This window comes from Pinus tabuliformis, chromosome 1_2, assembly GCF_031772625.1.
Source record: "Pinus tabuliformis cultivar Carrire ecotype Pingquan chromosome 1_2, CPIR1, whole genome shotgun sequence".
Lineage (NCBI taxonomy): Eukaryota > Viridiplantae > Streptophyta > Pinopsida > Pinales > Pinaceae > Pinus > Pinus tabuliformis.
In genome coordinates, this window is record NC_142298.1 from 155,104,200 (window position 1) to 155,127,970 (window position 23,771).

The window sequence follows — 23,771 nt, forward strand, 5'->3', positions numbered from 1 at the left end:
TCCTTAATTACTCGGCTTGCGAAATTGTCTTCTTGTCACACAAAATTCGGCTTCTTCTGCAACTCGTTTGTACTACAACAAAAGTGATGCCCTAGATCTCGCACGTGTGAGGAGATTCAACCCAAAATAGATCAGAAATACTTCGATTTATTTCTTCCTTTATATCTCCTTCCTTTCACTCTTCTTTAGGTCTTCTTCTTGCTCTTTATCGAACTTATTGTGAGCTGCTTAGATGTTCTTTGCAAATGAGGTCGAGTCCTCTATATATAGGCTTCTTGTCACATCTTGTAGGTCAACTTGTCACTGTCCCTAGGCCGACTTGTCACTTGATAAGGTTGACTTGTTGCTTGCACATTGACAAGGTCTTGGAGGGTCTTTGACTCTATTTTTGACTCAACTAAATTTTCCTTTACAATATGTAACATGCCCAAGAGGGTCTTCCATACATGACAATGACTCAATTGACTTGTAGACTCAATAACAAGCCCTAGAAGCACTCAATGGGTGCTTGACCTATAAATCAAATAACCTTTAGCATGAAACTCATGCCTCAAGAATAACCATAATAATTTTATTCTTCTCTTTACATCAATTACATAAAATCATGATTGCATATGCCATTATGAACCTAGTTACATATTTCAACACTCCATCTTAACAAGGGAGGTATTCATAATCTATACAAGGTACTTCGACATTCCCAAACTAAAGAATTCTCCTAAGAAGAGTTGGATTGGTAAGTCACCTCTTAAGCTACTTCCTTAGCTTATGCCAGAGAATCTCATCATATCAACTAGCATTGTCACATAGCAAGGCCTTGACTAACAGCTCTAGCTCTGTACAGGAACAGAGCATAATGCCAGCGAGACCAATCACTGATAGACACCATCATCATTGCCTCTCAAGGCACATACCTCCCCCCCCGGGTGTTAACAGGGTATGTCCTTTCAAGACAATTCTTATCTTGGAATAACACATCCTCAAAGAATTTCCTCTTTGACTACTCTTACCTATTGTGTGCCCTACCACATCCTCAAAGAGTATCGGAATCAACCTCCGATGCTTACCCACTCCTCCATTCTTTCTTCACAACATGAAGACAACAATGATGTGTCTATTTCTCCCTCTTAACTAGGGAAGATATACTCATTCTTATAAAAGGAATATATCCAAGCTCCCTCTTACCCAGGGACTTGTTACGAACAACAGCTATCTGCTCTTTGGTGGAGATCATGGTACAGTCAACTGCTTGTAGGGCTCCTCCTTTCAATGTCATGAACTTTATCTTCTTCATTATGGAGCCTTCATCTTCTAGATTTTCTTTGTAGGGCATCGACCATCCATCACTTTCCTTCAACGAACCATAGGATTGAACTAACGGTCATGTCGACCTTCTTTTCATCGGGAAGTGATCTTAGTCCACATCTGGCTTTTCTTCATATAGCTACCTTCTCCAAGTCATGTTTCTTTCAGGATCTTCCATCTAATCACATAAGTGCTAGTTGTAGGTGACATCTACAACTCTTTTGGTAGCCCTGTTTCAACCCAACCAGATGTTTGTTCAAAAATCAAAATGAACATCAAATCAAAGTTACCTTTTATGATGGCCTTTCATCATGACATCTGCTTGCTTGCAACATCAACATCCTGCACATTCATAAACACATCTCCAAGACATTCAATGTCAAGGGTCTCCTTCCTTTACAGACTTCATCAGAGTCTTCATACTTTCTCTATGGAGATGTCATAGCCAATTCTTCTAGTCATAGGATGTTGATCACTTATCTTATGTGACTATAGTTGCATCTTTCACGAATTCTTCTTCCTTTCTTCACATATTGCTCCCCAGGAACTTCTATACATAGTTCCTCCATCTTTGTCAACCACCTCATATTCCATATGAGGACATATTATGTTGATTTCATCTTGTAAATATGTGAACTAGTTCAAGACATATGCCTTCATGCATCTTACCAAAGGAAGAGATCATTTTTCTTCGATCATGCTCATGAGATAGAGCATTCACCCATGCTATCTGCAACTATATGATGACATGACTTAATCTATCAAACATATACATACCTCTTTTCTCCTTTTGGTCATCTAGACTTCCTTCGGCAACTTCCTTTCCTTGTTTGAAAGTACTTCAACCATCTTGACATGTTGCATTCCTTCGTCATCATACCATCTTCTTTCTAAACCATAGATTCCACACAAGGTGGAATGATCAGTGAGACACTTGCTTCTTCCAAGTAGAGGTGAACCTTCTAATGAAGATTCCAATGGAGGATCTTGATTATCCTCATCCTGCAAATGCTCCCTCCTAATGATGATGATGTATGATGAATTCTTCTATCTTCTATCATGCTAGATGACTTTCTTCATATATACTACTTATGCTTTCAATGAGGTTACCAAGAGCTACTTTATTTCTATGATGACTGCTACAACCATGTAGACTTCTACTTCAGTTATTTTTTCAAGTTTCTATAATGATGTCATGAGCTATTTCTTCTATCATATATGATGCATCCTATCATACATACAATGCTTCCTACCATGATAGTTATCTTTCACAAAATTGAAAAGAACTAACTAAAGAAGATTATCTCAGTCATAGTAGAGATCTTTCACTTCTTCCTTCTTTGATTTCTTCTTCCCAGGTTCCTTCACTTCTTCGGTGACATGGGCTTCATTCCTTTCTTTCCTTTTCTTGTTATCCTTCTTTAGTTTAGGACAATCTCTCTTGAAATGCCCATATTCCTGACATCCATAATATTGGATCTTTGACATATCAATCTTCTTCTTTTTCTGAGGACCAAACTTTCCAAATTTCCCTTTTCTCCTAGCCATGGCAACAAATGCTTGAACTTGTTCATTTGATCCCACATCACTTTTTGCCTTCAACCTGGTTTCTTCAATCTTACATAATGACCAAAGTTCACTAAATGGGGTAGCTTCCTTCTTTCCATAAATGCTTGATACAAAGTTGCCCCATTCCTCCAGTACTGCATTGAGCACAACGGTGGTCATTTCTTTATCGGACATTATTTCCCCCAACTCTTGTAGTTGGTCTCTTATTTGTGATACCCTCATAAAGTATGAGGTTATTCCTTCTTCTTTTGATATCTTCATCTTGTATAGCTCAGTTCTCAAAGATATGATTTCTCCAACAATGCTTATGGAGAACAATTCTACTAGCTTATCATAAATTTCTTTTGATGTCTCCAACTTTGCTACATAAGGTATGAGGGGATCCTTGATGGATTCTATAAGAATCCTTTGAGCCCTTATTTCCCCTTTCATATACTTTGATAATGCTTGAGTTTGCTCTTTAGATGGTTTGGAGACTTTACCCTTGACATGACCAATAACTTCATTTTCTATGAGGATCAAGTTTGTCTTCTTCTTCCATGCAAGGAAGTTTGATGACCCAACCAATTTGTTGCTTTCCTTGCAAAATGAAGTCATTTTGATAGATTCAGACATAGATATAAAGATACTTACTTGTCAAGTGAAGATACTCCTAGATGATGAAATCTTCAACTTGATGCCTTTCTTGATGAAGTTGATAATAGAGGATGTTTTCTTGATTAAGATATCCTCCTTCAAGTATGCTTTGAAAAGTGATCCATTCTTCAATGAGAGGGAGATCACCTTGATGTCTTCGATGATGATGGCAACGCTTCTTCTTTTCTCCTTGGATGATAGTGAAGAATGTGGAGGCTTCCCAGGGTGCTTCAAATGTCGAGTCTTTCTTTGATTGAGTGGATGTAGGGTCCTTCTTGAAAGTAGAGTCTTTGAGATCTTCTCCTTGAATTGCTTTTGGATTGTACGATCCTTGATGAGATGGATAGTCCTTCTTGATGTTCCATAAATCCTTTCTCCAAGATATGTGTAGACTAGTCCTTCTTGATGATTTGATGTCCTCTTTGATGTCGTTGACTTTCTTGATACTCCTTTTGATGATCCTTCTTCAAGTTGTCTTTCCTTGTCTTGTCACCTTAGTTCTGATACCATGTTGAGAAATCTAGGGGCAGCTAGATTTGGTGATTTCTCTTTCTTGATAACTACTTGTAAAGTATTTTTACTTAACTTAATTAGCTTCTTCTTTTACTTGATTATAATTAGTGTCTGTATCATCAAACAGCTACCAAACAATAATGAACAATGAGGCAAGAGGGCACAAGATATTGGCTATCATCCAAGGCCAAAACCTCTCCACTTGAGAGGAAAACCCACAAGAACTCCTCTTCTTACAGAACTTCGAATGAAGAATTCCAAGACCTACGACCCTTGACCAAGACCCCTCCAAAACCAAGTCAAAACTCCTCCTTGAAGAACTTGCTTCTAACGGAGTCAATCCACGTCAAACTTGTCTTATGACCACAGCAACTTCTCCTTGACCAAGATTTCGGACCTGCAACTAACTGCAATTTTCGGCCCTTACTACAGAAACCCTAGGTGACACGTGTGAGGGAATTATGGAGACTTTAGCTTCTTTTCTTCTTCGATAGGGCAGCGTTCTCTTCCTTAATCACTCGGCTTGCAAAATTGTCTTCTTGTCACACAAAATTCGGCTTCTTCTACAACTTGTCCATACTGCAACAAAAGTGATGCCCTAGATCTCGCACATGTGAGGAGATTTAGCCCAAAATATATCAGAAATAATTCGATTTATTTCTTCCTTTAGATCTCCCTCACTTCGCTCTTCTTTAGGTCTTCTTCTTTATATTTATCGAACTTATTGTGAGTTGCTTAGATGTTCTTTGCAAATGAGGTCGAGTCCTTTATATATAGGTGATAATCTAGGTTGTCATTGATGTCAATCGTTGATGTCAGTGCCCAAGATGGCAAATACTCTTGAAGATGCCTTAGCCCTAACGCATTGATGCAAGTCTTCTTGATACGCATGATACCTTTGAAAAAAGCCCTAATCCTAATCAACTTGATGGCCTAATCCTAATAATTCCATGACAACGATGACCCTAGCTTTATTGAAAACCTAACCTTGCTATCCTAAGTCTGAAATGCATATGCCAAATATTTAACACTGCCCTAGGAGCATAAAGATGATGAAATCCTAGATAATGAAATCCTTGATAAAACCCTAACCCCAATTTGTATAAAACTTGAATGCTAATATTATAACAAAACTAGCCCTAAATAATATTCCTTTGACTTCATTAAAAAAAAAAATCCTAAATTCTAAACCTTCCTATAAAATCCCTAAACCCTAACCATACATTTACACTACCATACATTACCTTATGCTATGATATATTATCTTACATTACACATTACAAAACATATTTAATAAACATAATCCTTGGCTCCAAATATCTTTTGAAACAACATAAAAAATCCTTATTAACAACAATGAAATAACTTCGAATAATGGCAGACAAACATGGCATACATGTTCCCTATGACCATACATGGCAAACATAATGCAGGCAGCATGGTGTAACACATCACTCATGGGATACAACACTTGCATGGCAAACAAGGTCTTATATGATCCATGTTTCACATGGCAGACAAGGTCCTATATTATCCATCACATGGAAGATAGATGTAATGCATACATCACATGGCAGACAAATAAAAAAAAATTGTTATAATATCCTAAAGATATGTCGGCTACTAAAATATAATTGTCGGCTCTCCTTCATATACACATTTGTGCTCCTCGCTCTAATAGTAGATACCTCAGTCAATGAATATAGGAGAAGTATAGAAGAAAACAGGAGGCCGAGGAGAACAAAGAATATTTCTTTTAGGCATAATAACTCAAACTATTTTAAAGAGGACGTTGAGATTTCTGTTTGGGTTAATTTCTGATTGGCTCATCACTACAACTCGGAAAAGTCATCTACGGAAAAATTACACAGATAGATATCTCCGACCTGCGTTATAGAAGACAGTAACTCAATTTTTACTAGGACATCTTACTATGGAGACTCTGGTTATAGCCCAGTGAAAGGCTCGGACTTGTGAATTATAACTGGAGTTGTGGTAGAATATTTTCAATGAAGAAAGGGACCAGAACAACGAAAAAAAAGGGAACAAAATTTGTGTATGTGACTATGTAATCCAATGAAGAAAGGTACATGAACTTGTCCAAGAAATAAGCAAAACATTAAAAGAAAAAACACAGAGAAGTTTCCTGGAAATTTAACAGGTAGAATAAAGTGCGAGCATTGCATTGTGGACTTTTGTATGAGCTTGAAACATCATGTGAAGACTGATGGGTAGCAACGCTAGAAATTAAACAGTGGAGTAAACTGCATTTAAATTGTGAGTATTTTACTGTGGACACGTGTGCAACACAGGATTAGAAAAGAAGCAAAAGACATCTAGCTATTTAAAACTTGCGTAAGACTGTGATAGATCAGCTCCTCGAGAGTTTAGATTGAAGAATTCTTTGAAGTATCCTGTAGAACATTGGTAGCATTCCTAAAAACCTTTGTTGCAACAGATTTGAGCCTAAGATTGAAATAGACTTGGAGACCCTTTTTGAACAGCGCTGGAGATATCCTTTTAACAAATATGAGGGTTTGAAGTAGATTCTTAGATTCCCTTGTTGAAGACTTGAAGACTATATTGAAGGCATTCTTTAGAGCAGCGTTGGGGAGGATGTTGAATACCCTTTGAAGCAGCTCATTGAAGACATCTGGAATCATTGTTAAAGACTTGTAGAAGCTAATTGTTGGGACCCTTGGAGACATGATGCTTTGTTGAAGCCCTCATGGAGTAACCTGGGAGTTTTTGTTTGGGTGACATGAAGAGGAGTGGTGATACCTTCTGAGAAAATAAGGTTGTCATTGATGACATGGCGTGGAGACTAAGTGAAGGTATTGTTGAAGATTGACAGAGCTCAGTGAAGAAGACATTCGGAGCTGTGAAGTACAACTAAAGATATCTTGATGAACTAAAGCTAAGAGGTTGGAGCCTCGAACAAACAAGGTAGGTTCCTTGAAGGATAGGGTTGGAGCCCTAGAGGATCGATGTCCTCAAGAAACCAAGTCGGAGCCTGTACCAGAGAAGGGTTGGAGCCTCTAAACGCAAGGTCGGTGCCTTGAGAAGATAGGGTCGGTGCCCTAGAGGTTGGAGCCTCACAAAAGACCAAGTTGGTGCTTGGCAACAGGTTGGAGCCTAGGAGATAGAAGATCGGTGTCTTCATCAAGGGTTGGAGCCCTATATATATTGTACTTAATTCATTGTAAAGATTATATTAATAAAAGTATTTATTCCTATTGCTCATTTTGTGTTCTAAATATAATTGATTTAACTGGTAAAAGTAACAATTGAAAAGGAATACTGATTCACCCCCCCCAGTATTTCCAACAATAGGCTTCTTGTCATGTCTTGTAGGCCAACTTCTCACTGTCCCTAGGCCAATTTGTTGCTTGCACATTGACAAGGTCTTGGAGGGTCTTTGACTCTATTTTTGACTCAACTAAATTTTCCTTTACAATATGTAACATGCCCAAGAGGGTCTTCCATACATGAAAATGATTCAATTGACTTGTAGACTCAATAACAGGCCCTAGAAGCACTCAATGGGTGCTTGACCTATAAATCAAATAACCTTGAGCATGAAACCCATGCCTCAAGAATAACCATAATAATTTTATTCTTCTCTTTACATCAATTACATAAATCCATGATTACATATGTCACTATGAAGACCAAACCTAGTTACATATTTCAACATTGAGCCTCCTGCTCTGTTGTCAACACTGCCCTGCACTCCTCAGCACCTGACTGCAACTAGTTTGCAACCGTCACTCTGAAATTTGACTACATCACTGACATTGATCCATCCTGCTACTTAATATTGTGGGCCCCTGTAGCAAGGTAATGATCCATGAGGAGGACACCTCAATGGACCCTGCCCATCTCTGTGTTGCCCTGGGACTATAGCTCCATAACGCCTCGCCTCACTCTTGGAAGTATAGCTGCAAACATGGCGAAGCCTTCCTCCAACCTGGAGGACAATTTGTCTATCTTTGCAGACGTTGTCTGGTCCTGCTTCTCCTACTTGTCCTTCTTCTTGAGAGGACACTAAGTACTGTAGTGGCCAACTCGCCACACCTGAAGCACTTGACCTTATATAGGTCCTTCTTCTTCTTCTTCTCCCCCTGTCCCTGACTGGGACCCTTTGATGCAAGGGCCACATTCTCCTCTTCCTTCTCACCCTTCGAACCCTTGCTACTACTTCCGCTGATGGAGCTCTTTACTAGAGCTTGCCTCATCTCCTCCTGTTGCAGGTCTAACAACATCCTATCCCATCTAGGCAATGTGTCTCGGCCCAATATACTTTGGACAAATACTTGCCACTCCTCTGAGACACTGTTTAGTGCCAAACGCACAAGCTTTGTCGGTTGAGGCGCCTCCCCAACGGCTGCAAGTTGATCCCGATTTCCTTAATCCTAGTGAGGAAGTGATCCATGCCTTCGCCCTTCTGTGTCCTGATGTTTCTCAGCTTCACCAGCAAGAACATCTTCTGCTGCTCAGAAGGATTTTGATATAGTTGATTGAGAGCATCACACATCTCCTTCATCGTATTTTTGGTCGATATATGTGAGTCTATATGGTCTCGGACACCATCCAAGATCATTTGCTTCGCCTTTTCCACCTCTTTCTTGTACTCTCAAAGTTGATCTGCATCTGTCGATACTGCCACCACATTTTCTACATAGGTCTTCAAGCCAAATTCATCCAACAGGAAGGACATCCTGGCCTTCCAGATGACAAAGTTGGAGGCTCCCTCCAACCTATCCTGATCTCCAAGCCCAACTGTGACCATCTCTGAAACTGACGTGAAAACTCCCTCTTTCTCCTGCTCTGCTACTAAATATGCTAATCACATTCCCTTCTAAAGTGAGAAAATCTACTTGTAGCTACTATTGGCTGCAACTGGAAATATGGATTTCTAGACTAGAAAGCCCCAGAGAAATTTCCCTCTGTGTGCGCACTTTCTCTTCCACCTGGCGCTAATTCTACTACTTCTACACCATGTTGACCACTGGAGTGGCACAATGATTATATGAAGACTCCATGCCCAAGGATTACCCAAAGGACACTTATACCATCAGATATCGTCAGTCAACAGAGTTTTTTAACTCTACTTCTATCTTCTCATCATCTTTCTTTTACCCAGATTCCACACCCTACGGGGAATTGTAATAAGTGATACTAGTAATGATGAGTTTTGAGTCTGTAACAGGCCTAAGATGTTGGGACTCGATCAGCAAACGAGTACATCTTGGAGTGTTTTTCTTATCTGGTTAATTATCCCTTCTTTTTCAAAGGCGGATAATTTTTTAGGTTTTTTCACTCACGTTTTACCCCAAAGCCGGGGTGACGGTTTGAAGGTTGAGCCCCTGACACATCTTAGTGTCTAGAGTCGATGTATGTTACCATACTAGATCATACAAATAAATTTCGTGGAATTTGGTTAGGTCTAGGTAGTCATTTTTTTAATTTTTTAGATTTCTCGCAAGTCAAAAATTGCAAATAAAATTGTATTTAAATTGTAATAAGTGTAGTCTAGAGAAGTTGTATGGAGTATGAGTAATCAAAATTACACCTCTCACCCTCAACTTTCTACTATAACACACTTTGAGGGGTTAATAATGTGTTTTGGAACCTCAAAAGCCACTTTTCCTAAGTTTTGTGGGAAATCTAGCAATTAATTAAGCTAGAAATTAAATAAATTGAGAAAAATAAATATCCACACATGCTAAATGTTGTGGAAATGAGGTGGAAAATTACAAGGAAGTTAAAGTGAAGTCCCAAGGTGATGTGGACTCCTAAAATCAAGGAAAGAACATGTGCTCAAGTAAAATCGAATTTTTGGCATTAAATGAAAAAGCTGCTTGGAAATCGAATTTGTGAAGTTAATGCACATTTGGGAGGATTTGGAAGAATATTTGGTGGAGATTTTTGTGGGAAATTGTCCCCACATGGGTTACCACCCATATACACTTCTAAATTTAAATCTCTTTTAAAAAAACATCGTACTTCATTTCTTTCATTTGCTATCTAAGAGCTTGAAGATGGCTAAGCAAAAACGAGAGTTTACTCTCACTCTTTAGCTTAGCCTTTTGTAAATTATAATTGTACATATACATTTTATCTTGTTGATTTTTCCATTAATACTTGACTTATTTTGCAGCCATTGTTTGGATTGTTTGCTAGCTCTTGTGTGGCAGATTTTGAAGAGCAACTTCCCGCAACATCTAACAAGTGTTTGCAGGACCTTTGGCAAGTGTTGGGGGTTCGATTTCCAAGGATGTCGTGAGCCCTTTTGAGGCTTATTTTGGCCAAGTTGAGTTCACTAGAGGGCTACCCATTTTCCTCTTTAAGCTGTGGGCATTTGGAGAAAACTCATACCTTGTTTCCCTTGCATAAGTTTTGTGAGATCTTGTCACTTCTTTCTCAAGAAAGGAGATCTAGTGTCCAAGTTTCAAGAAATTATTGTGAGGACTCTCCTTGAAGTATAGTTGAGAACTTTGAAGGACCCTCTTCTCATTGTAATATTAATAAAAGATCTAACTTGCTTGTGGGAGCTTGGGATTTCTCCCATGGTATCCTATCTCCCCATTTAGAGGGAGGCTTCTCTTGGGTGGATTGACATTTGCATGGTTTAAGCTTTCATACTTCATTCACTTATATGCATGCTTTAATTGGGAATTAACACAACCTCACTATCACATTTCAGTAAGTTAAGTTTGTTACAATTTCATTTGAGCTTTGCATTTTCTTTCTCATTGTTGCTTGGAGCTACAAGCTTACACTTTACTTTCGGCAATTTAGCTTTTACATGCAAGCATTTTATATTCTTAACAAACTTTGATTCGTTTCCATTTATCTTGGTAAATTGTTTCATGAGCACTTGAAAACATGCTTCAATTTTATGCTACATTGTTATCTTGAATATTGGAGCAATTTATTGTCATTGTCTATTTGAAACAAATTTTACTTTCAAGAAAATTACTTGTATCATTTTAATTCATTGATGAAACACATGCAACACTTGTAAGCTAATTTTATTCCTCCAATTGAAGTTATAATTGCAACTTATAGTGAACACTATTTCATTTTCAAGCATTGCAAATCAATCTCTTTGAAGCATTTGCATGTATCATTATTTTAATTTGGGGAATTAACACAATTTGCATTTCATATAGGCATTTTAGTGTAAGAAGGCCCCAAGCCTCATTAAAATTTTACCTCCAACATAAGTTGGTTGAAGTAGACATCTTAGAGATCCTCTACTCCTCTATTGACTCCTCACTGTGAGATCCATATCATTGGGCGAAGTGAAGTCTAAGGATTGAAGAGTTAAATTGTAATCTTGTTGTAGAGCTAATTAATAAAATTAGCCAAGAGCACTTTCCATTACATTTACTTTACTTGTCTCTTGATGGTTTGAGTTTTCATATGCAAAGCCTATTCCTAAAGCAAGTATTGTAATCAAACAAGTGCTTTCTTTTCATGTTTCAAGTCTAATTGCATATTGATGTCTTGGTTTGGCACTTCCTTTCTTTTACATTTCCAAGTTAATTACTAATTTTTGGGTTTTGGCAAGATATGTTTCACATGTTTTGATTTATAAAGTTGATTATCTCAAAAGCATTTTGTATCTTACATATCTTGTGCTAACAATTCTTATTTACATTTCAAGGTTACCTTGTTTTCTCTTTTGAGAGCATTGCATTTTACTTTGAGCAAATATATCTTTAAATTGTTGAGCAAATTCTTTATAAGGCACTGGTTTTATGGTTTTTAATCATATTAATGATTGGCATTGTTATTTCAAGTTGTTGACTTCCTATTTGCTCATAAATCCTTAAAAGTAATCCATTTTCACTATAACACTCTCCTAGAAACTCACATCTTTTAACTTAACTTTTCATTAGGGACCCCCCCCTCTTAACTAACCTAGGAGATAGCTCAAACGGAGCAAGTCGAGATTAGTGTGACAGCCCCTTCTCTGAGTTCCCTGCCACCAACCACACCTTGTGGGGTTGAAGGCTTTTCTCACTGACTTGTAGGTAGGTGTAGGTGGCAGGGTCAACACACCCAAACCAGGAATTTGCCCAGCGAAACCCTGAGCTACAACTGCCCTTTTGCCTGTTGGAATCACTCAAACTAGCAAGCCGAATTTTTCTACCAATCTGCACTAAAAAATCAAACTGCCTGGCAATTCATACTACCCAGCTTAGGCTCTGCACAGCCACCAGAAATTCATCCTACTGCTCCCTCTAAACGACGAATTTTTGCTTCCACTTTTGAGTTTCCCCATCTAATCAAAATCGCTTTAATACCATGTGAAAATTTCACCACTAAAATTCTTATTGCAGCAATTGAAAATTATTCTTCTAACTGTAAATTAATTAACAGTTTGTTTGCTACGGTAAATATCGAATAAATCACACTATAATCTTCACAAATAAAAACATTGTGGAAGATAAACTGAAAACTAAGAAAATACTGGCACACACACACAAATGACATTTATTTTTGGACCAAAAGTCCTCGAAAAAACCCAACGTGGGAAAACCAATGCAACAACTGAGTATTTTTATTATTAAGCAACAGTTAGAAATTCTGAGTACAATAAATATCACCAAACTAGTGAATCTATCCAAGAGGAATACTTGCAAAAAAATCTCTTAGGGAAATTACCCTCTCCGAACAATCGTGGCACTTGACTACCTCTGGAAAACTAGTCGTCCAACCAGCTCTGCGCAGACCCTGTGTCACCTTAGCGTAGTCTCTCAAACTCTCTACCTGAATCAGCTGCCACTCTAACCATCCTACCTGTGATTAATTGAGAAATTGTCTCTCCGACACTCTGGAAAACTTTCCTAACCTCTAGAACTGAAAACGAGTTCCTCTTTAGCGGGATCGAATTGCCCTCTTAAGGCTCTGTGTTGCCTCTGCGTAGCCTCTTGGAGAAAATCCCGGCCTCCTCTTTCTGACTCTCTGGAACTGGAAAAATCTTCCTCTAGACTCACTGTCTTTGCCCCTCTCTATCTCTACTTCCCTTCTCTGGCTCGAACTCTTCTAGCAACTGTTGTTCCTCTCTCGAAAATCGAACTGCCTAAGGAAAACCGATCTCAAGTGTGTTTCACCATCTACCCATTGACTTTTTCTTATAATCTCATTGTGGGACTCCAACGGCCAAGATTAAACCTTAATCAATGGCTGAGATTACTTCCTAGTCGATCTCTATGAGTTTCTAGATAATTCTCACCTTTCTCAATTAATATTGATTAATTAACCAAATTTCTTAAGTTTTGACTTAGGAAATTTTGGTTAATAATCTAATTGAGACACTTCTAGGTGGAATTTCCATAAACGATTTCTGGGTTTTGGAGAAATCTTGTGTTGTAGCCTCTCCACAAAGTTCAAGATTAGAACACTGAAGCGAACAAAGTTCATTCTTCAGGTTAAATACTCCAAAAAACTTGGTATATAAGGATCTCCATTGGGATACAAGATTATATATTAGAAAGTATGAATAAGAATGATGTTACAAATGAGAGTAAGGGGCCTGCTTATATACTAGGTAGTGCCTCTTCATGGAAAGTCATGTCCCATTTAGACATGCCTCTTTAGTTTTAATTACTAAGTAACTACTTCAGTATTAATTACTAATTAACTAATCATTATTACAATTATCCTCATTATTTATATATTTGTAACATTGCCTTTCTCCTCAAAAAATCTTTGTCCTCAAAGCTTGTTGATGCAAAAGGGTTGATCTCTTTTTCAGTTTTGAATATCTTCTTGTCTCAGCACTGTCATCTTCGTTGATACAAGTTGATATGATCTTCTAAGTGACAAACAAAACTGTCATACTGAGAAGGGATCAAACCATCGTAGATTAATCTTCTGTGGAATATTCTGATCACTGGAATTTTGTAACGAGTTGTCATCATAGGACTGGATTGAGGTTACATTAATATTCTTTGGAACATCAGCTTGTTGTTTCTGTTCTGAATGGTACATATACATAGCTTGATTGAATTGTCTACTCTCGTGATTCGGATGCCAATATGGAACAATTTTGGTTTGACTTTCCCTTATTGGGCATGTGGCAATTTTTTTATTTTCTTCTGGCGAAGATGTTGTTGAATTGGTTATGGAACATTCACTTGGGATGTTCATTGTTTGAACTGCAACATTTAAGTTTGTATTTTCTTCAACTTGCTTGTCTTCTTCCTGAGTTGTGACATTCACTGGATCGGTATCTGTTGTTTTTTCGTCAACTTGAATTCCTACATTTGATGCTTCCTTCTCGATAAGTTGTTGTACCTTGTTTTCTAATGACTTCTTATCCTTCTTAAGCTTCTTAATTTGCGTCAGCAATTTTTCACTATGGTTTTTAAGCCGAGAAACTTCTTCATTTTTGTCAACAGTGATCTTGTCAACTTCTCCTTGCATATTTTGTAAAACTTTTTACCTTCTTGAAAAAATAATTTTGAAATATCTTGTATGTCGTCTGGCGTTACTGAATTTGGCTTCAATGTAACATCTTGAAGTGTTATTTTTTTCTTTTTGTATGAAAATGTCAAAAACTTCTTTTTCGTATTCAGGATGAAGGAACCTAGGGTTTCCATCCATGGTGATCCCAGAATAATGTCACTTGGGTCATTCCATAGGGATTGAACAAAGAATTGCGATATAAATGTATAATCGCCAATGTTTAACTGTAAATCAGTTATTTCGTATTGTTGTTTTTTTAAATAGTCTAATTTTTCGATTATATTTGACTCTGGAACTACTAATTGGTTTGTGATTTTAGGCGTTATATAATTTTTATCTTCGGCGGGTGAGATAGCAATAGTGACATCTTTTCCTGCGAGAGTTCCTTCAATTTTAAATAGTACTTTAGCATAACCTGGTAAAATTTCTAAAAGTCTCCCTTCCTTCAATTCTGAAATAGATGCCATTTTTTTGCTAGTCAAATATATATATATAGATATTTCTCAAACCTAAACTTTAATTTCACACTCCACACACGTCTCTTTTCCTTCTTCTACTTCTTATCATAAATCTTTATTCACTTTTCTTCTTATTATAGTCTTTATTCACTTTTCTTCTCCCTTGATAATATTCTTTTGAACCTTATAATAAAATTTGCTTTAATATACTTTAAAAATACCCTTAGTATGTATATTTAAATACATAAAAAGTAACTTTATACTCAATTGGAATTTTCCAAATTCCCTTTTCCCCTTATATATATAACACCCTAAGATTCTTTTATAAGCCTTGATCCTTTTTATTCTTATTAAGGTCATTTTCAATAAATATATATATATATATATATATACCCTCTTTTATTTAGTTTGAATAAGTTCCTTGGCACCTACTAAGGTTTGTCATATATACATATGAACTTTTAATAAAATTTAATATCTTGGACTAAAAAAACTTTAATAAATACTCCTTACTCAACTTTAGATGGCGTTTACCTCCAACCACTTAATAATTTTTGGGATTAACTTTTGGGTTAATTAATGAACCAGTTAAATATTTTTGGGCATCCGTTATGAAGGGTCATGCCAATACGTAGAAATATTGGCAAGGTATCCACTAAGGTAATAACGTTATGGACAGATGTCTGATAAGCGGTAATGGACACTTAGATTAAAAAGCTTGACCTTAGCACAAAGGTCTAATAAGAGGCACCACAGCCACAATGGCGTGGGCAAGGCAATTAATCAGCGGCAGCGGAGGAATTCAGCTAGCAGCGTGGCCATGTGGCTTGTGTGTTGCGTCAGAGTCGTGGACAGCGGATGTGCGAGTGTGGTTAAAAACTTAAAACGATGCGGAATCAGTATGGGGGTACAACAATTAGCCTGCAGAGAATTTGGTGGCAGATAGAGCGTGGAGGAAGGCAATCAATTCAGAGTGATGGAAGGGCAACGGATGGGGTAAAGGCTTGCGGCACACGGTCAGCGACGAGTTTGCGGTTCTCGCAGATTTGTATAGACGATGGAAAGGTCTACTTATGCGGCGATTTTTGTATTGCAATGGTCCAATGAAGAGCGGCGTCTTATGTCAAATGCCTTTTTTGTTTTTTTTTTTTTACCCAATGCTTTATTTTTGTTTTTATATTTTTTTACTTATTGTAAAAAAACAAAATCTATATATATATATATATATATATATATATATATATATATATGTCTTTTACTCTTTCCTTTTTTTCTAATGTCTTTTACTTCTTCTTTTTCTTTCTAATATATAGACCTTTTTTTTATTATTAATTTTTTTATAATTAAAAAAAAAAAAAAAAAAAAAAATATGTGTTTATTGTTTTTTTTGGAATATAATTTCTCTTAACTTTTTTTCTTTTTCTTTTTTTTAATTAAATTTTTTTTATGGCCAAAGGCTTGAATGAATGACGAAACTGGCCAATCCAGTAGAATGGAGAAACTCCAAAAGCTTTATAGTGAAATACTTTGACGACAACAATGTTGACGAATCTTTAATGGCCAAGGGCCTGGATCAAGCTAGCTCTGTGTAGCGGTGGAGCGGCCAAAGGATCGAACCGCTCTGATACCAAATGAAGCGAACAAAGTTCATTCTTCAGGTTAAATACTCCAAAAGACTTGGAATATAAGGATCTCCATTGAGATACAAGATTATATATTACAAAGTATGAATAAGAATGATGTTACAAATGAGAGTAAGGGGCCTGCTTATATACTAGGCAGTGCCTCTTCATGGAAAGTCATGTCCCATTTAGACATGCCTCTTCAGTTTTAATTACTAATTAACTACTTCAGTATTAATTATTAATTAACTAGTCGTTGTTACAATTATCCTCACTATTTATATTTATATTATTTATATATTCGTAACAAACACCTTCGATGCTACAAAAAACTAACAATATGTACCTTGAAGAGGTAGTGTGGTATCTCGCGTAAAGCCTCCCAACATTATGCTTTGATATAAGAGAGCTTGTCAATTTAAGGACTTACTATGTTGACAATGTTGGTCATGATGTTGATGCTTAAAGATGGCTTACCAATCCGACTCTTCTTATGAGAACTCTTCAGTGTGAGAATATCCTTGTACCGAGTGTTCAAATATGAATACCTCCCTAATTAACAGGGAGTGTTAGAGAATGTGACTAGTTTTGGTCTTCAAAATTTGTACCATTATGTATTTGATGTAAAAAGCAAAAGAAAAGAAAAAGAAAAATTATTATTATTTCCCAGACAAACATGTTCTCCATGCTTCTAGGTTTTTGAGTTGAAGTCCTATTTGCACATATTATAAAAGAAAAAGAAAGATAATTTTTAAATATCTAATTTTGGGTCAAAAAACCCTCTAGGTGCCAAGTCGGCCTACATGACAAGTCAGCTTTGCCCCAATGGATCTATCTATTCGCACCCCCTCTAAACTACAGTGTTGATAATATCGGCGATATCGCGATATTTTCAGTGAAACATATTTCGGCAGGTAAATATCACGATATATTCAGATTTGAAAATATTGTGATATTTTGAAAATCTTAGCTAAATATCGCCATATTTTGAAAATATCGGCTAATGTTTAAAAATATGAAAAAAAAAGGATTTTTTATGTTTGCCGATATTTTCCGATATTTTGCCAATATTGTCGATAAGATGTTTTCAGGACCCTCGCCGATATTTTGCCGATATCGATATTTTCAACACTGCTAAACTGTATAAATAGAGGGAAGTTGGAGCTCGTTTTAACACACACTTGATGATTTTGGTCTGAAATATCACAGTGAGGACAGAGAAGAAGTGGAGGGCTGATGTCTGAGAGAAAGAAGTTTCTCTTTAGTTAGGGTTTGTGGAAAATCTGCCTTGGTACTTCTCTTGTTGCTGGTCTCTCGCTGATGGATCCGCTGGAAAGAAGAAAGGCTTAACTTGGCATCTAGAGGTGGAATTTTTCTGTGGTTTTGGGTCTTGGATATCTCATTTGATTTGATTCTATAATAAGAGAATTTTCTGGGTTTTCCCCTTGGAGGGGTTTTGCCCTGGCTTGGAGCCTATATCTTGTGTTCTATTGTCTTTTGTGATCTTCATGTTTTATGGTAATTGCTTGATGAAAAAAGAAAACATAATAATAAAAATGCTAACAGTCTCACAAGTAATTATCATGTAATGGAAATCTAATGATAAGATGAAAAACCTCCCGATTTCCAACAGGCCCAACCATTAACCACACCCTCTAGTGCAATACGCTCCAAAAAATATACTAACAATGTGCACATTTCCAAATTTTCTCATGCTGCAACATTTCGTAAACTTGAATATCAACAAGAAATTCATCACGAGGGATTTGATTACTTCCTCTACCACTACATGAGCTTCCACTAGGTCCTGGGAGGAACCAAGTTCTCCACCTCCTTGCTTATTAACTGCTCGTGCTATTGCAATAAGAACATTTAAGCGGTCACTATGGCCTTATGACTAGTATGAAAGGTCGTAGCCAGTAGGCTATACAAATTTGATCCTACCCAATAACAGCAAATGCCAGAAAGTGGGTGATAACATTAATGTTAAAAGTTAAACCCATATTACTACGTGATAGAAATCACAGCAGAAATCATGGCCTCAAAGCTCCCTCTGAGTTTATCCACTTTCATCTCTAAAGATATTTGGATATAATACTTTGTAACTAAGGAGACAAGACATGAAACCATCTTATAAGAAACCTTTACAAGGACATACAATGGTTCTCAAATGGCCAGCCAATAATGCCTAAAGGCCAACCTTTGATTGCTGTCCTCGACAATACATAAACAGCTGCTTCTAAGACTGACATGTTAGTGTTATTTGTGTAATAGAGGCTCTTTATCAACATAAGCATCTTCTGTTTAATTAGATCATGGATAATTTCAGGTTACCATGTACTGAATCAGTATTTGATTACTGCTAAGGTATTAGACAGTAAATATATGAATCAGATGATGTTTCCATAGCATGCTGTGATCAGGGAAATAACTCTTTAGTGTCGTGTCCAGATGTGCATGAATTCATACATCTCTGGAGATAAGGAGATAATTGGTAGAAAACAAGTTGCAGATGATAGAAGGGTAACTGCATACAAGTATGCAAATTGAAGAAGATGAATCTACAAAATTTATGTCTTATCAACCTATGTATATATAATTATTTTGTATTTTAAGGCATTGAGAATAAAAGCTTTCCAAATAAAAACAAAAGGTGTGCATCAGCCCATTTTACAGGGCACGACCATTTACTATTTAGTATTGAACACCATATTTTAAACTCTCAAAGTTCCATAAAATCAGAATACATGTAACTATCCAGAATTGCAGAAAGGCATATACTTCATTGAGCGTAGATCCCAACACTGAACAGAGGACTTGCAAGCAGTTGAAAGAACATTTATATCATGCGGATCCCATGCACCCCCAGACAAGTAATGTAGCATGTCAGCTGGCTCCTGAGATAGTACCTGTGGCTCACAACACAGTGACATTGAGCTAACATATGTAGTATCAACAACGAGTCTAAATGTCAATCATCACATCAAACAAAAGAATTTCTTTTTGAATGCTATCTTGCAGGATATTAAAATTTGACAGTCAGCCATTAACTCTCTACCATGGTATTCTATGATCTGTGAAAGCCGACAACCTGACTAAAATATAAGTTCCATGACAAAAGAATATGGTTATGGGATGTACTCATTAAGCTCAGTTATTTCAGTGCACACAGCTCGTGTAATGAACAAAAGGAATGCACAAAATAGGTAGGAGTCACAAGCATTTAGTGAAACTGTTAACATTTTAATGAGTGTTGGTCGGGCAATCATTTTAGCATTATAGCATCACATTATAAAGACAATGAAATGATCTGTCTCCCAGCTGGTGCTACATAGCTCTTGAACGCTTCATACAAAATAGGCAGGTCAGTTACCAACTTAACACCATCTAATGAAAAAGGACAGGCAAGACTCGAGGCATCTATTCTTCACAAAGGGACCTGCTTAGGGAAACTGTGATACAAAAGGAGATAAACAGTCAACAACCTGGTCAGTCATCGAAAGTGAGAAGCATTTCAGTTTTAGGAAACAAAAAGCTGACCTAGCACAAACAACCTTTAATAAATCAACCAACTTATAACTGCTTATGAATTCAAGGCAAAAATACATGAGAAATTATCCAGATACATCATTCTGAACCATGCCAAGTGTCATCTCAAGACACATCCAATGAAAGTTGAAACAACACTGCTATTTAAACCCACTTTTCCAAACAGAGGAAACTCAGACTACACCTCAATTGTTTTCTAGGAACCATGATTAGGATCTGCATCTGCCAAATACATTAAGTTACAAATAATAAACGTGCCTAAAAAGCAGCCTTTCCCAAAAAGCAAAAAGCCGGAAAGTACAAATCTTGGCCAAATAAAGTGTTGGCATATAATATGAAAACAAAAAGCAAAAAAGCTAGGGAAAATGTGTCAACACAGATTCAAGTGAACTGGTCCCATTAGATTCGCTTTTTCATTAGGATCAGGAAATTGTGGTCAAGTCCATTGTGTGGGCCCTTGATGTTTGGATATCAAAAAAGCAGAACTACCCAAAATAGTAGTTTCCAAGAAACTGATAAAAAAGAATCTAAAGGGAACTCTGATGAACGGTAATGCCTAGAATTGTCTAAAAAATACCAATGTGACAGTGTCTTGTTGGATCTTAACGCTTTAGTAGCAACAAGTGCTACTTGGATTACCAAAGCCTACCATAGTATTGGCCTCGCAGGCAAGTATTTAGGGTAGAGTGTCATCTATAAGAGAACAGTACCATGTGCTTGTATGGAGTTTGGACAGGGAATATGTTAAGCTTGAGAGTTGAGACTATGGCACCTAGCCATAATAAAAACCTGAGCTCTTGAGGGAATCAGATACAATGTCTAAGCAAGATCAAAGGAAAGAGGAATATCGCTAGCCAAGGATAATGATGAAGACACCCGAATGTATGCAAGGAGGAATCAATCCAAAGATCGGTCTCCCTTAGAGTTTTTTCCCTTATATTGCAGGGGTATGAATGACTCTATTAGGGCAGTACTTTATCCATTAGTACTAAGATTTTGCAAACACAAATCCCAAAGATTGAGAAGAGTGGCCATTGTTACCCACTACCAATGGGTAACCCCATAGGAGAATTCTTCTCCTAGATTTTTCTTCAGCCGGCAGTCGGCAGCCCTTGACAGCGACCAATGTAGCCAATATTGTGCCAAATGATCTCTGCTACCTAAGCCAGTCATATGTCCCCTCGCCCATCTGTCAAGAGCATATGTTTGAAGTTGGTCCATCCAATCCTAAAGGTATGTCATTGATTGTGCAATCGAGTGCTTATGCTTGTTTTTCCTTGGGCACACTTGGGTATGGATTATTGGGCGACTTGGAAGAAGGGTGGGTTTCGACTGTAGTCATGACCTCTCACCTGAAATGGGGGGTTAATCCTCAACCCTAGCACTGTGTGATCTCCCCTAATGGCTCATAGCATCAGGATGGGCACTACATGGGAAACCCCCATCTTGGTAGCGCAGTCCCATTTTCCCGTTCCACAATTTTCACTCTCGAGTCCCCTCCGCACATTACATGCCCTATTTCATCATCTTCCCTCTCTAGGTCCACATGACCACTAGGTCCACAAGGCTCTGGTACTCCCCTCCACTTGTCCACATGTTTGGGTCGGGCCTGGAATGTTGCCCAAGAGGTTGTTGCAGCTAAAAAAAACAAATAAAAGCATATCATAGCCACATACAAAAGGAACTAATACCACAAAATTCAAAAGATGGTCAGGGCAATAAAATTTAGCTCATGGGCAAAAGCCAGACATGATCTCTACCCCTTATCATTATAGCCATCACCCCAGTTCCTGGGGCCCCCTTTAGTGCCCCCTGCATCATTAAGGAACCCATGCATGTCCCAACCACGGTGAGCAATGAAATGCCCTACCTAAAGGGGATAATCACTACTTATATCATACACAGCATGTTCTCATCCGCTGGAGCCCCAAGCAGTAAAATAAAAGAAAAAACAATAAAAGGCAAAAGGTAAATGAAGAAGGGTGGAAAAACAAAGGTTGGGCTAACTCATGTATCACGATTGCTCCCTCCTACATTCATACACCCAAATATGCGGGCATCTCTCATCATTACCACCCTTGAGCCCATGGCATTTGGCCTTGAGACCCTTGTGTCCCAATCCACCTCACCATTATCCACATGACACCTAACACTTGAAATATGTACTCTGGACATGTCTTTCCCTTTAGGGGTTGGGAACACCTTATAGGGTTGTTTATTAGCCACTCCTACCTAACGAGGTAACACCATCACATGCTCAAAGCCCCAAATTTGGAAGGGACACCAATTATGAAATCTCATTTGTGCCCTTGACTAACAAGCTTGATTCACTTAAATGCACTAATGAATTATTGTACTTGAAGGTGAGGAGACACATTAGATCTTATGCATAATTGGCAAGTGGTTTCATCATGGGTTGGGCAACTTAACTAGGGCCCAAGCTCACCAGAGGATCATATTGACACTTGTAGGGGAAGCATTGAGAGCCATGGGACTCCATCACGTGATATGGAATTATCTCATCTCATGGGCACCCTCAGCAGCTTTTTCATTTCCCCACATTATATGTGAGGTGATGAACTTGGACCAGTAGTGCCCCCAATCAGCTTAGCAGTATATACAGGGTTTGGCAGTTGATCTGAGGCCTAAAGGAGGTTTGTCTCATCCTTGAGACATGGGAGGGAAAGCACCATCTTCCGTGCCCTCATTTGGAGCAGTCTATAGGTTTATTTTTCATCAAGAGACCCATGAGACCATTACTTGTGCCCCAGAGCCACTTTGGAGCACCACATGATCATTTACATAGAGATTAAGGGACCAACCCCTTGTCTGTCATTCATGGAGACCTCTCCCTCATTATCGCACCTTAAGGACTCAACTCAGCCTTCCAACGACCCTTCTACACCACGATTTCATCATTTTAGCTCACTTATGGATGGCTTCTTCATCACTTTATGAGCTACTTGGTGGGCTTGTCACCAAGGATTTGTTATTTGCACATTATTTTATAATTGTAGGGGCTATTAGGCTAATTCGAATTAGGAAAAGGATCATATAAATAGAGATGACTCTCATTGTGAGAGACCATCATCATCATCACTTGGATCTCTCTTGTAAAGAAATTTACACTTCTTCTTGGACGAATTGGATGTTTTTTGACACATTGCAATATCTTTGGAAGCTACTTTCGATCTCTTGAAGCTACTTCTTACTATGGTTGGATATATCTCTTGTCACTTTGTAAGTGCTATCATATTTAAAGTTTGTTGCAATAATGTCTAATGTGTGGAATTATTGCAACTAGCTAGATCTTTTGTGACATAATTTTATTGGATATCATTGTAAAAGATTGTTTGATTGCAAATTGTACATGTTACTCATTAAATGGTAATAGATATATGTTCCTAGTGGATCGGATTTTGGTATTCTTCCATGAAAATCCATAGATATTGAGTAGATAATCGTTGAAAGGTGGTTTCTAGGGCATCGCTTTTTAGCCCCCTTGAAGAAGAATTTAGCAAAGTTCGAATCATCATCAGCTCCATAGCCAAGGGAAGTAAGCACTGGTCCAAGTAAAATTGATGGTCGCCCTTATTTCCCTTCTCTTTTCTCTCATCCTAAAATTTTGGCCCCT

At 37.6% G+C, this 23,771-nt stretch overlaps 1 protein-coding gene across 2 annotated transcripts in view; it reads right to left on the reverse strand.

The window, feature by feature from the left end:
* LOC149204972 (WD repeat-containing protein DWA2-like) overlaps positions 1–23,771 on the reverse strand; it is a 370,061-nt gene that overhangs the window by 249,601 nt on the left and 96,689 nt on the right. For both annotated transcript variants that reach the window (XM_089394856.1, XM_089394857.1), the window contains exon 6: positions 19,370–19,497. In XM_089394856.1, the coding sequence (XP_089250982.1) occupies positions 19,370–19,497 (128 nt within the window). The remainder of the gene's footprint in view (positions 1–19,369; positions 19,498–23,771) is intronic.